Source organism: Nematolebias whitei, chromosome 12 (genome assembly GCF_014905685.2).
Source record: "Nematolebias whitei isolate Nwh7 chromosome 12, NemWhi1, whole genome shotgun sequence".
NCBI lineage: Eukaryota > Metazoa > Chordata > Actinopteri > Cyprinodontiformes > Rivulidae > Nematolebias > Nematolebias whitei.
In genome coordinates, this window is record NC_056509.1 from 13,699,495 (window position 1) to 13,714,176 (window position 14,682).

The 14,682-nt window shown below is 45.3% G+C and overlaps 1 protein-coding gene across 1 annotated transcript in view; it reads right to left on the reverse strand.

The window, feature by feature from the left end:
• The window catches only part of lama4 (laminin, alpha 4), a 258,674-nt gene that overhangs the window by 150,851 nt on the left and 93,141 nt on the right, over positions 1-14,682 (reverse strand). The window contains exons 16-21 of the mRNA XM_037685717.1: positions 13,954-14,095; positions 13,780-13,873; positions 13,572-13,688; positions 7,613-7,798; positions 5,979-6,118; positions 159-323 (exon numbers count right to left, since the gene is read on the reverse strand). Of these exons, the coding sequence (XP_037541645.1) occupies positions 159-323; positions 5,979-6,118; positions 7,613-7,798; positions 13,572-13,688; positions 13,780-13,873; positions 13,954-14,095 (844 nt within the window). The remainder of the gene's footprint in view (positions 1-158; positions 324-5,978; positions 6,119-7,612; positions 7,799-13,571; positions 13,689-13,779; positions 13,874-13,953; positions 14,096-14,682) is intronic.

The following is a 14,682-nucleotide window of genomic DNA, read 5'->3' on the forward strand; positions in this document are numbered from 1 at the left end:
CACACCCATTTACACACACATCAGACTTCAAGCAGCCGGATGGGTTAGAGTCTGGAGTAAGTGTAATGCTAAAGCTAAGCCCCCATTTAACATTTATGTTAAGATCACTAATGGCCCTGAAACAAAACATGAACATTTAGTCTGCCCAAATAACTCACATTTTTGTCTCCCAAGTATAGGATGAACCTGTCTTCTATGGGGTCCTTGTCTGGGTCCACCCTGACAAACAGACTGATAGATGTCACTGTCTTCAGTTCTTCCAGGTTGTAGTGTGGATGCACCTCCACTGAAGACTGACCATTAAACTTCATAGACACCTGGACCTAAAGCAGAAGAAACAAGAAAGACTGTATTAAAGCTTCTGGTTATAACAGCTTCCAAAACTTATACATGAAATAATGCAGTTGTTACAACTTTGGAGGCTGACATGCCAATATCTGTGGTAAGATCTATGGTGCCACTTCCTGTTTCCCTGCTAGTAGATGGAGTAATTTGTTTGCTCAAGAAGTCTTAATTTTCTGGCTTTATCTGACATTTACACACGCTGACAGTTGTTTTACTACTGCATTTTTACTGAACTACTTTTGTAGTTCAGTAAAAATGTAGTAGTACACACAGTGCACAGCCCAAAGAGGAGACGTGGGTCCCCCTTCCCATGGGGTCACCACCTGTGGGAGGGGCCAAAGGGGTCGGGTGCAATGTGGGATGGGTGGTGGCCGAGGACCCTGATGGTCTGATCCTCAGCTACAGAAGCTGGCTATTGAGATGTGGAATGTCACCTCATTGGTGGGGAAGGAGCCTGAGCTGGTGTGTGAGGTTGACAGGTTCTGGCTAGAAATAGACGGACTCACCTCTACGCATGGCTCTGGCTCTGGAACCAGTTTCCTTGAGAGGGGTTGGGCACTCTTCCACTCTGGAGTTGCCCCTGGTGGGAGGCACCGAGCAGGAGTGGGCATACTTATTGCCCCCCATCTTGGTGCCTGTGTGTTGGGGTTCACCCCAGTGAATGAGAGGGTAGCCTCCCTCCACATACGTGTGGGGGGAGGGTTCTGACTGTCGTTTGTGCTTATGCACCAAATGGCAGTTCAGATTATCCACCTTTTTTGGAGTCCTTGGAGGGGGTACTGGAAAGTGCACCTCCTGGGGACTCCCTTGTTCTGCTGGGGGACTTCAATGCTCACGTGGGCAATGACAGTGAGACATGGAGGGGTGTGGTTGGGAGGAACGGCCCCCCTGATCTGAACTCGTGGGGTGTTCTGTTGTTGGACTTCTGTGCTTGTCATGGATTGTCCATAATGAACACCATGTTCAAGCAGGGTGTCCATATGTGCTATTGACACTAGGACACCCTAGACCGCAGTTCGATGATTGACTTTGTCGTCGTCTCATCTGATCTACGGCCACATGTCTTGGACACTCGGGTAAAGAGAGGGGCAGAGCTGTCCACTGATCACTACCTGGTGGTGAGTTGGCTCAGATGGTGGGGGAGGATGATAGTCAGACCTGGCAGACCCAAACGTATTGTGAGGGTTTGCTGGGAATGTCTGGCAGAGTCTCCTGAGAGACGGAGCTTTAACTCCCTCCTCCGGGAGAACTTTGAACATGTTCCAGGAGAGGTGGGGGACATTGAGCCCGAGTGGGCCACGTTCCGTGCCTCTATTGTCGAGGCGGCTTACCAGATCTGCGGCTGCAAGGTTGTCGGTGCCTGTTGCGGCGGCAACCCTCAAACCTGGTGGTGGACACTGTCGGTGAGGGATGCTGTCAGGCCTATCAGACCTTTTTGGCCTGTGGGACCCCGGAAGCAGCTGATGGGTACCGGCAGTCCAAGTGACATGCAGCTAGGGTGGTCGCTGAGGCAAAAACTCGGGCATGGGAGGAGTTCGGAAAGGCCATGGAGAATGACGCGCACGGCTTCGAGAAGATTCTGGTCCACTACCTGGCATCTCAGGAAGGGGAAAGCGGGACACCACCAACACTGTTTATAGTGGGGGTGGTGTGCTGCTGACCTCAACTCGGGATGTCATGGGTCAGTGGGCAGAATACTTTGAAGACCTCCTCAATCGCACCGGCACGTCTTCCACTGAGGAAGCAGAGCCTGGGGACTCTGGGTCAGGCCCTCCAATCTCTGGTGTTGAGGTCACCGAGGTGGTTAAAAAGGTCCTCGGTGGCAGGGCCCCAGGGGTGGATGACATTCGCCCGGAGTTCCTTAAGGCTCTGGATGTTGTATGGTTGTGTTGGCTTACGCAACTCTGCAATATTGTGTGGACATCGGGGGAAGTTGCCCTGGATTGGCAGACCAGGGTGGTGGTCCCCCTATTCAAAAAGGGGGACTGTAGAGTGTGTTCCAACTACAGGGGGATCACGCTGTTAAGCCTCCCTGGTAAGGTCTATTCGGGGGTTCTGGAGAGGAGGGTCCATCGGATAGTCGAACCTTGGATTCATGAGGAGCAGTGCGATTTTTGTCCTGGTTGTGGAACACTGGACCAGCTCTACACTCTCAGCAGGGTCCTAGAGAGTGCGTTGGAGCTTGCCCAACTGGTATACCTGTGCTTTGTGGACTTGGAGAAGGCGTTCGACCGCGTCCCTCTGGGAACCCTGGGGGGGTACTCTGGGAGTATGGGGTACCAGGTCCTTTGAGATGGGCTGTTAGGTCCCTGTATGACTGGTGTCAGAGCCAGGTCCGCCTTGCCGGCAGTAAGTCAGGCTTGTTCCCGGTGAGAGTTGGACTCCGCCAAGGTTGCACTTTGTCACCGATTCTGTTCATAACTTTAATGGACAGAATTTCTAGGTGCAGCCAAGGTGTTGAGGGGATCCGTTTTGGTGGCCTTAGGATTGCGTCTCTGCTTTTTGCAGATGATGTGGTCCTGTTGGCTTCATCAGATCGTGATCTACAGATTTCACTGGAGTGGTTTGCAGCCGAATGCGACACAGCCAGGATGAAGATCAGTTCCTCCAAATCCGAGGCCATGGTCTTGAGCCGGAAAAGGGTAGAGTGCCCTCTCCGGGTCAGGGAGGAGGTCCTGCCCCAAGTGAAGGAGTTCAAGTATCTTGGGGTCTTGTTCACGAATGAGAGAGATCGATAGGCAGATAGGTGCAGCATCTGCAGTGAAGCGGGTGCTGTACAGGTCTGTTATGGTGAAGAGAGAGCCGAGTCAAAAGGCGAAGCTCTCAATTTACAGATCGATCTACGTTCCTACCCTCATCTAAGGTCATGAGCTTAGGGTTGTGACCAAAAGAACGAGATCTCTGATACAAGCAGCCGAAATGAGTTTTCTCCACAGGGTGTCTGCGCTCTCCCTTAGAGATAGGGTGAGTAGCTTGATCATCCGGGAAGGACTCAGAGTAGAGCCGCTGCTTCTCCACGTCGAGAGGAGCCAGTTGAGGTGGCTCGGGCATCTGTTTAGGATGCCTCCTGGACACCTCCCTGGTGAGGTGTTTCGGACACGTCCCACCGGAAGAAGACCCAGAGGAAAACACAGGACACGCTGGAGGGACTATGTTTCTCGACTGGCCTGGGAACGCCTCAGGTTTCCCCCAGAGGAGCTGGCTCAAGTGGCTGGGGAGAGGGAAGTCTAGGCCTCCCTACTTAGGCTGCTACCCCTGCGACTCGACCCCAGATAAGCAGAAAAAAAAATGGATGGATGGATACTTTTGTGTTTGAGGAACGTTTAATTTTTCCACACTTTTTGGGTTTATCAGTGAGTTTAGGATGCACTGTTATTATTATTTATCTCAATTTTCATATTCTTGGAACAACAGGTGGGGGAAGGGAAGTCTTAGATTGTCATTGTATGGGAACATACAATGATTAAATTAGTTCTTTACATTTAACCCATCACACCTGAGATACACCCAGGCGGAGCAGTGGGCAGCTATGTAAGCACCCGGCAGCAGTTAGGGATTGGGTGTATTGCTCAGAAACACCACGATATGTGGGCATGGCTGGGAGTCGAACCGTGGCTTTCTAGTCCCAGGTCAGCTGCCTACCTCACCACAATCTCGGCCCCCTCTTCACCCCTCGGTGAAGGACGAGGAGTAGCTTCTATTTTTTAATCAGTATTATTGACATTGATTAATGCTAAGCTAGTTATATAACTCTTTCAAGTCCTTGTTGTCTCTCAGTATTTCTAATTCAAAATAGAAATCTGAAGAAAAAAACTTTTATTTGTTGTTTTTATCTTCAATCAGGCCCTTTTCTCCATTTTTATTTCTGTTTTCAGAGATTATTTTTATCTGATCATTTATTGAACACTGATAAAGTTATAATGGTCGGGGTTTCAATATTCATATACGTATGCAGATGTTGAAAATGATAGCTTAAATTTAGCCTTTAATAATTTAATAGTGTTAATTAGTTTTACCCAAAATATCCACAGACCTCCTCATTCCTTTCATCGTAGCCTTGACCTGGTTGTAGCATGTAAAATACCCATAGGTGTTGCAACCATTATATGTGAAGGGGACAAGTCCCCCCCCCCCCCTTCAAAACCGTCCTTTTGAAACACGCCCCCCCCCCCCCCCCCCACACACACACACACACTTTTACTATAAAACATTAGTTCAGGCGGCTCAGTTTCTCTTTCTTCATGAACAAATCCATTCCACTTGATTAATAGGAGAATACTCAAGCCACTAAAACTCCACTCCAGGATTTCCTGGTTACCTCCAACTCTCTGAGTCTCCTGCCTCGTCAGAAAATGCGCACAGGTGGAGGAGTTTTTTTTCCTTCATTTTCTGGATGTGATGTTACAGAGAACAGCAACATTATGGCTTCAATGAAAACATTACTTGATTATCTATCAAATGAAACAGCTTTAGAAACGTCACTAGAACATGATTTGTGTTTGGACTATTTCAGTCCTGATGAACTCTGAATTGTCAACAAGAACAGTTTTATCAACATGTCTGCTGAATCCTGTCCCATCCAGACTATTTAAAGAGGTGTGTCCTTTAATTATTATCAGCATTTTGAATCTCTTTGATTTGTCTTTAATGAATGGTTACAAACCACAGTGCTTTGTTTGCTGTAATTAAACATTTACTTAGGAAACCTGATCTTGATTCAGGAGCTCCTGCCAATTAAAGACCCATACTGTTCAACCCTTACAACAACAACAAAAATATTGAAAAAATAGTTGCAAACCAATCGTGTGAATATCAGGATAGAACTATTCTGCTTGAGAAATTTTGGTCAGGATTTAGAGCTCACCACAGCACTGAATATGCACTGGTGAAAGTCACTAATGATATTGTATTTTGTTCCTGTAAAGTGCCCTGAGACGACTTTGTTGTGATTTGGCGCTATATAAATAAACTGAATTGAATTCTCAAGGCCTCTGATAATGGACAGGTGTCTACACTGGCCTGTTAGACCTCAGAGCTGCATTTGATACAGATGATCATAATATTCAATTACAGAGACTTGAATAGTATGTTGGAATTAAAGGAACAGCTCTAAATTGGTTTAAATCATGTCTAGCTGATAGATTCCAATTTGTAAATGTCAATAATGCATCTTCATCATATACCAAATTTAGCTATGGAGTTCCTCAGGGTTCAGTGCTTGGACATATACTCTTTATTTTATATATGCTTCCATTAGGTAAAGTTATTAGACAGTATGTGATGTTTTGTTGATGATACTCTGGTGTATCTATATTGTATTATGAATACTAACACATCCAGTCAGTCACTTAGATTACAAGAATGTTCTACAAATGTGAAACCCTAGATGAATTTTTATTTTAAAATGTGTGTGTGAAACAAATCAAAACAATTTTTGTGAGTTTGTAGAACTGTATTTGGTACCAATGAAATAATGTTTAACAATTCTTAAAATTGAGTGTAGACTAAATGTAATTAAATAATCCCAGAATTTGTAAAATGTTACACTTTGTTTTTCATTTACAGTGTTTGAATATCACAACTTTCACTGAACAGTAATGAACAAAAACAAAGAAACATGAACGAGGACTAACTTTTCTGACTACACTTCTGGCCTGGGAGATGAGCTCTCTGACTCTCATGATGTTGGTGGTCACATTGTTGACGGGTTTCTTTTCCTCAACCACCTTCAGCTTGTCCAGCAGTTCCGGCACAAGCACGTTCAGGTTCTCCACTGCAACACAAAGCCAGAGCAACAACAGTGTTAGAGTGTTTGTTGTTAATTATCTTATTCAATTCCAGACAACATACAGTAATTACATTTCTTGGAATTTCATTAAAATCCATAAGATATGTTGATAATAGACTCACAGTGTTGAGTGATGTGTAGAACTCAAAGTATGTGTTGTGAATGACAGCTGCTGCAACACCTAATATCAGATTATGATTTGTAAAGTTCCAGCCTTTTTATGTTTGAAAAGGTCATTTGGCTTTGGCAGCCATTTTGAAACAGGTTGACCTCAAATGCTAATCAGCTGTACGTACATGCAACAATTACTTTCTGAAGGTTTCATTAAAAATATTCAGTGATTTATGAAATGTTTTGCTAATACACACACCAGCCTTTCATCTTTGGCAGCAGGTGAGAATTATGAGATTTCCTTCATTATAGTACTGTACATTCCCACTGTTAATAAAAGTCTGAATCAACAAAGAGAAAAGCTGCAAAATGTCCAAACTGACAAAATGTCCCAGCATCAACTCACTTTCAGTACCGTAATTTTCGCTGTATAAGTCGCGCCTTTTTGCATAAATTAGCATGCCCTGCGACTTATATAGCAAAACAACTTGTGTTTTTTTTCTCCATATTTATAACCCAATTTTTGGCTGAGATCTGATGATTTCATTCATTCTGAATAGAAAATATTGAACACTTCCATTTTCAGCTGCTAGAGGGTGCTCGAGTAATATGGCAAGCCAAGCATCTCATTAATATGTAGAAGTGGCTATTAATGAGACACTTGACTAGCTATACAAGGCCACCTTCGTCTCGCTCCGGAACTCTTGGTGCAAACATCAAAAGCAGCTGCATTTCACTATGCCACCCAGGAGAAATGCATTGCTTGTTTTATTCTTTGTATATTTTAGAGTTGATTTTTATTGCATAGCGCTTTGTGATTTTATGTCTGTGATAAGTGCTTTTTTAAATAAACTTTACTTACTTACTCAATGCAGCTGATTTTACCATCAAAGTACATTTATTAAGGAAACGTTAAACTGAGACACACCTTTACTATAATTTTGAGCAAACAAATAATTGTTTTTAAGTGTTAATTTTGTAAAATTCTTGTTAAAGTCTTCCCATGCATGCTCCCACGGCCGTCATTTGGCAGCCAATCGATTTTTGGCACAACACTGGCCCACATTTCTGGGTTGTCAGCGGTGACGCATAATAGATGCGACTTATACGACAAAGTGACTGATTTATGTTTTTTCCACTTTATTAGACATATTTGGACTGATGCGCCGTATATAGCGGCAAGTATGGTAAATTTACAATAATCCGCTTCAGACACACATGAGCATATACTGTACGTATATTTTACATTTTCTGGGAGTACGTTTTCAAAATAACATCCGTACAAACTGATTTAAATTTGAACATTCTCACATGAACAGCTTCTCTGGTCATGATTTAAAGTGTGCGTGTGTGAAAGTGATATTCTACCTGCTTCTCCTGCAGAAGTGACAGCCTGCTCATAAGCAGCTGTAGAGTATTCATTGTTTCTCATGTTGCTGGCCCATTCCTCTACCCTGCTGCTGATGGGAGTGATCGTCTGAAGGACTTCTGCCGAGCGGTTCAGAGTTGTTTCAGCCACGCTCAAGGTAAAATTTAGACGCTGCTGTGTTTTGTCTGTAAAAAAACAGAAACAAACACAGAGCTAACATTGTCTGCTGTATTAACCTTTACAAGATAATTTGAGAAATGCTAGCCTCAACTAGAAAAGTTGTGTGTGCTGCTAAATGCTGTGTATCCACTGAAATCTGTTGAAGACGCTAACTTGAGTTGGTCAAAGTAAATCAAGGGGAACAGAGGCTAGAATGAGTAAAACACATCCATCCATCCATTATCTTCCGCTTATTCCGAAGTCAGGTCGCTGGGGCAACAGCTTGAGCGGGGAGGCCCAGACATCTTTTTCCACAGCCACCTCTTCAAGCTCTTCTAGGAGGATTCCAAGATGTTCCCAGGCCAAAGTCCCAGTTGGACATGCCCGAAGCACCTCTCAAGGGAGGCACCCAGGGGGCATCTTTAAGAGATGCCCAAACCACCTCAACTGGCTCCTCTCGACGTGGAGGAGTAGCGGTTCTACTCTGAGTCTCTCCCAAATAACTGAACTTCTCACCCTATCTCTAAGGGAGAGTCCAGCTACCCTGCGCAGAAAACTCATTTCAAACGCCTGTATCCGCGATTTCATTCTTACGGTCACTACCCAGAGCTCATGACCATAGGTGAGGGTAGGAACGTAGACTGACCGGTAAACAGAGAGCTTTGCCTTACAGCTCAGCTCTCTCTTCACCAAAACGGACCGGTACAGAGTCTGCAATACTGCAGATGCTGTATCAATACCAATCTGTCTGTCAATCTCACGCTCCATTCTTCCCTCACTTGTGAACAAAACTCCAAGATACTTGAACTCCTCCACTTGGGGCAGAACCTCACCCTCGACCTGAAGAGAGCAATCCACCCTTTTCTGGTTGAAGACCATGGCCTCAGATTTGGAGGTGCTGATTCTCATCCCAGCCGCCTCACACTCGGCTGTGAACCGCTCCAGTGAGAGCTGAAGTTCACGGCACAATGACGCCAACAGGACCACATTATCTGGAAAGAGCAGAGATGGAATCCTGAGGCCACCGAACCAGAAACTCTCCGCCAGCTGGCTGCACTGAGAAATTCTGTCCATAAAAGTTATGAACAGAATTGTGACAACGGGCAGCCCTGGTGGAGTCCAACTCCCACCCTGAAGGAGTCCAACTTACTGCCGGCAATGCGAACCAAACTCTCGCACCGCTTGTATAGGGACTGAACAGCCCATAACAACGGGCCTCCAATCCCATACTCACGGAGCACCCCCCACAGTGTACCCCGAGGAACACAGTCGAATGCTTTCTCCAAGTCCACAAAACACATGTAGACTGGATGGGCAAACTCCCATGACCCCTCAAGGACCCTAGTGAGGGTAAAGAGCTGATCCAGTGTTCCACAGCCAGGACGGAACCCACATTGTTCCTCCTGGATCTGAGTTTCGACCAACAATCAGACTCGCTTCTCCAGTACCCCTGAATAGATCTTACCAGGGAGGCTAAGGAGAGTGATGCCCCTATAATTGGAGCACACCTTCTGGTCCCCCTTTTTGAAGAGGGGAACCACCACCCCAGTCTGCCAGTCCAGTGGAACTGCCCCCGATGTCCATGTGATGTTGCAAAGGTGTGTCAGCCAAGACAGTCCCACAACATCCAGAGCCTTAAGGAAATCAGGGTGAATCTCTTCCACTCCTGGAGCCCAGCCACCTCAAAGCTTTTTAACTACCTTGGCGACCTCAGCCACGGTTATGGACGGATCAACCCCGAAGTCCCCCAACTCAGCTTCCTCCATGGAAGACATGCTGGTGGGATTGAGAAGGTCAGAGAAGTATTCCTTTCACCTCCCAATGACATCACTGGTTGAAGTCAACAGCACCCCACCTTCACTGAACACAGTGTTAGTAAAGAGCTGCTTTCCCCTCCTTAGCCACCTGATGGTTTGCCAGTATCTCCTTGGAGCCGACCAAGAGTCTCTATCCAAGGTCTCACCGAACTCCTCCCACATCAGAGCTTTTGTATATTAGCAACAGCTAAGGCTGCACACCACTTGGCCCTCCGGTACTCCTCAGCTGCTTCCAGAGTCCCACTGGTCAACAAGGCCCGATAGGACTCCTTCAGCTTGACAGCCTCCCTAATCCGGGGTGTCCACCACCGTGTTCGTGGATGACCACCGCGAGAAGCACCGACAACCTTGCGGCCATAGCTCAAGGCAGCTACCTCAACAAGCGAGGTGCGGAACATGGCCCACTCAGACTCAATGTCCCCCACCTCAGCTGGGATGCGGTTAAAGCTCTCCTGGAGGTGTGAGTTGAAGATCTCTCTGACGGCTTCTTCTGCCAGGTGTTCCCAGCAAACCCTCACTACACGTTTGGGTCTACCGGGTCTGTCCGGCATCTTCCCCCGCCATCTGATCCAATTCACTACCAGGTGGTGATCAGTTGACAGCTCGGCTCCTCTCTTTACCCGAGTGTCCAAAACTAACGGCCACAAATCAGATGACACGACTATGAAGTCAGTCATTGATTTACGACCTAGGGCATCCTGTTGCCAAGTGCACTTATGGACACCCTTATGTTCGAACATGGTGTTTGTGATGGACAAACTATGACTAGCACAGAAGTCCAACAACAGAACACTGCTCGGGTTCAGATCAGAGAGGCCGTTCCTCCCAATCACACCCCTCCAGGTCAAACTGTCATTACCCGTCTGGGCAATGATGTCCCCCAGCAGAATAAAGGAGTCCCCAGCTGGCGCACCTTCCAGCACCCCTGCCAAGGACTCCAAGAAGGCCGGATACCCTGAACTGCAGTTTGGCGCGTAGGCACAAACAACAGTCAGAGCCCATCCCCCCACCTGAAGGCGAAGGGAAGCCACCTTCTCATCTACCGGGGAAAACTCCAACACACAGGCACCAAGTCGGGGGGCTACAAGTAGACTCACACCAGCTCAATGCCTCTCACCATGGGCAACTCCAGAGTGGAATAAGGTCCAACCTCGCTCAAGGAGATCAGTTCCAGAGCCCATGCTGTGCATCGAAGTGAGCCCAACTATATCTAGTCGGTACCTCTCAACCTCGCGCACAAGCTCAGGCTCCTTCCCTGCCAGAGTGGTTACATTCCATGTCCCAAGAGCTAGCTTTGGTAAGCCAGGGTCAGAGCGCCAAGGTCCCCGCCTTCGACCACTGCCCATAACATCATGCACCCAACTTTTATGGCCCTTCCTGCAGGTGGTGGGTCCATAGGAAGGCAAACCCATGCTGCTCCTTCGGGCTGAGCCCGACCGAGCCCTATGGGCAGAGACCAGGTCACCAGGTGCTCAACAACGAGCCCCTCCCCCAGGCCTGGCTCCAGGGTGGGGCCCCGGTAACCCACGTCTGGGCAAGGGACACCGAGTTCTTTGTTTTGTTTTGTCCATAAAAATCTTCTGAATCGCTCTTTGTCTGGCCTGTCACCTAGGACCAATCTGCCTTGGGAGACCCTACCAGGGGCAATTATTGACCCCGACAGCATAGCTCCTAGGATCATTCAGGCATACAAACTCCACCACGATAAGGTGGCAATTCAAGGAGGAGTAAAACACATGCTATTTCAGCAAATAGCAACAAAAAGACAAAAAGTGGCAACAAAATGATAACAGCAGTAGAAAAGCAGATGAAAGGAGAACTGTAACTAAAATTAGCAAAACAATAGTAAAACTCAAATGAGCAGAAGAGTAGCTAAAAGCTCAGTTTGGATAAATGCCAGCTAAAGGCTTTTATTTTTTTCAGCTGCTCCCTACTTCAGGGGTCGCCACAGTGAACTAACTCACATGAAGACTTGGTGATTGTTTTTACTCCGGTTGTCCTTCCTGACACAACCACAGACCACCGAGCTACCACAGCCCTCTGTGTGGAGCAGAGAGCTGCTATCTAGGGTGCCCGGGGGAGCACATGGTGGGGGTTAATGGCCTTGCTCAAGGGCCCAGAGAGGGGCAAATGAGGGTGGAGGCAGGTGTGGGTGTTTCACGTTTCCCACCCACATTTTGATGTTGTCGGTCAGGGGAGTTGAGCCGGCAACCTTCTGATCTCCTTCTCTGCGTCATCATTTCCCCCTTTTAACTTGAGGCTTAGAATTGCAAACCGGTAGTCAACATTCAAATTTGGAGACAACAGAAGCTAAAACATAAAAGCAGCAAAATAAAATTAAAATTAAAAAGTTAGATATTTTGTAAATTATAAAAGTTACACAAACCAAAGGTCACATGACACTGTGGTGTGATGCCGAATGTTTTGAGATATGATTGATTAAAAGATCACAAAGTATGCAGTAGTTTAATAGCAGAAATACATCTGGAAGAAACTAACCAGGAAACAGTAGAAACTGCTGACTCTGCATTCACCTAATATCTAGACTGTACATCCATCCATCCATTATCTTTACCCGCTTATTCCATTTTGGGTCACGGGGGTCGCTGGTGCCCATGTCCAGCAATCACTGTGCGAGGGGCGGGGTACACCCTGGACAGGTCGCAAGTCCATCACAGGGCCACATAGAGACAAACGAGACAAACAACCATTCACTCCCACTCACACCTAGGGACAATTTAGAGTTACCAATCAGCCTAACATGCATGTTTTTGGTCTGTGGGAGGAAACCGGAGTACCCGGAGAAAACCCACACATGCACGGAGAGAACATGCAAACTCCACCCAGAAGGCCCCTGGACTGGGGTTTGAACCAAGGACCTGCTCGCTGAGAGGCAGCAGCTCTACCAGTTGCGCCACCGTGCTGCCCTAGACTATACATTTATCCTTTATTGTTATTCATGTTTTAATCATTCTAATCATAAATAAACAAGTGGTTATTGTTTCCTTGCAAGTTAAAAAAGTTAACAGGGAATAAAAATATTGATAACACAGAAAAAATGTCAATAGTAATTTTTAATTGAAGATAAAAACTTATCAGCACCTTGATGTTTTTCTTTTGGCTGCTCCTTTCTGCAGGGGTGGCCACAGTGAGCAAACGCACATAAAAGATTTGACACTACATTTTCTTTCGGACTCAACCTGGGCTTGATCCTGCAGCCTCAGGAATACAAGACGACAGCACTTTGTACATCTATGTTAATTTAACATGTTTTCACACATCAAAACATGTCAATTTCCTGTGGCTGTTATGTAAGAGTTAACTGTAGAACCTCAAATCCTAAATGGTTGACACAACTGGCTGACACCTAAAAATAAGTAAACAGTAAATCTTTAAATCAGCTAAAATAGGCTTGGTTGTAAAATCATTGGACAGTAAAAACTAATTGTTAAATTTTGGTAATCAACTACTGAATAAGAATCATTTCAAGCGCATCCATCCATTATCTTTACTCTAGACACAATTTAGAGTTACCAATCAGTCTAACATGCATGTTTTTGGTCTGTGGGAGGAAACCGGAGTAGCCAGAGAAAACCCACGCAGCATGGAGAGAACATGCAAACTCCACCCAGAAAGGTTCCGAGCTGGGATTTGAACTGGCGACCTTCTTGCTGAGAGGCAACAGCTCTACCATCTTCGCCACCGTGCCACCAGGGGTTGGACATGGTGTTTATACAATATTTCTGGATCTACAAATATCACATTAAATGCACACTTCCAGATTGCAGTCTGTTCAGGGGAGAAAATAAGTGGATTAATACTAAAGCAAACCTTTGATTTTTTGTTAAACACTTATCAGCTAACACTTTCTTCATACACCACATTACCAGCTATAACATTCAGCTACTGATCTCTCAGTGGGGTAAAACAGTATGTAAGAACAAGATGTATCCTTGTTTAAAACAACCAAGTACAATTTTACCTCTTTGAATTTCCCCAATGTTGTCAGCTATTTCTTCAAGTTTCTTCTTGTTTTTCTCCATAGTCTCTTGGGTCTCCTCTATGTACGTCAGTGCATCCACCACCTCACTTTCTGTCTCTGTGACAGTATAACGTATTGAATAAAACAGGCACATTGGACATTATACACACTAGATGATAAGCATATGATATTGTTCAAAGATAAATACCATGTTGTTCTGAATGTAAGGAAACAGTGTTCTTGAAAAGAAAGTTGCTTTGTGTGACCAGGTTTCCAAGCTGAGTGTTAATCCCAGCAACGGCCTAAAAAAGATGACATTAAAATTGAAGCTGTCAGAAAACAAAAACAGGAAAGGAATTTTGACATATGTGATATACCGTACATCTTCAGCTCTCCTTGATAAGTTGAAGGTGGTGAGGGAGGTGATGTTGGCGTCATCTATGTATTTTATAATGTTATTGTAAACATTGGCAGCACTGATGGCTCTCTGGACAAAACCATTAGCATCACTTTCTTTCAGATCCCTGGAGAAAACAGGTTGGCAAATTTAACAGTCAGTTGTACATAATATACATATTTCTTACTGGTTGCAATGAAACTGAAATCATGGACAGTACTTATGTAGCTCCTTTCTATCTGATCAATATACTCAAAGCTCTTTACAACACAATCTGTGTCCTCATTTAACCATTCACAGCATACTTTACAGCACTCTAATAGATCTATACAAAGCTAATATGAATCTGTAGAGACTAAATCTCATCAGCACTTTTGTGTAAAATAAAATAAACAGACCTGTCCTTCTTTGACAAAATGCACATCACCCGCACCCTTTCATCGCAAATTTTAGGATAGGATAATCTCGTAGTATGCTGAAGCTGTTTTGACCAAACCTTAACATTATGTTCAATCTTATGGTAAATATATATACTTTGATTATGTGCTGAGGCTACTTAGCTACTACCACACTGAATTTTAGCTTAAAATATGTTAAACTGGTTAACCCATTGCCTTTTTTTTTGTGTTGGCTAACATTAATGAGCTTTGGCATCTTGAACTGAGTTGGCACCAAACGGTAATCACTTGCAGTCATACATCCAGTGAATACTTT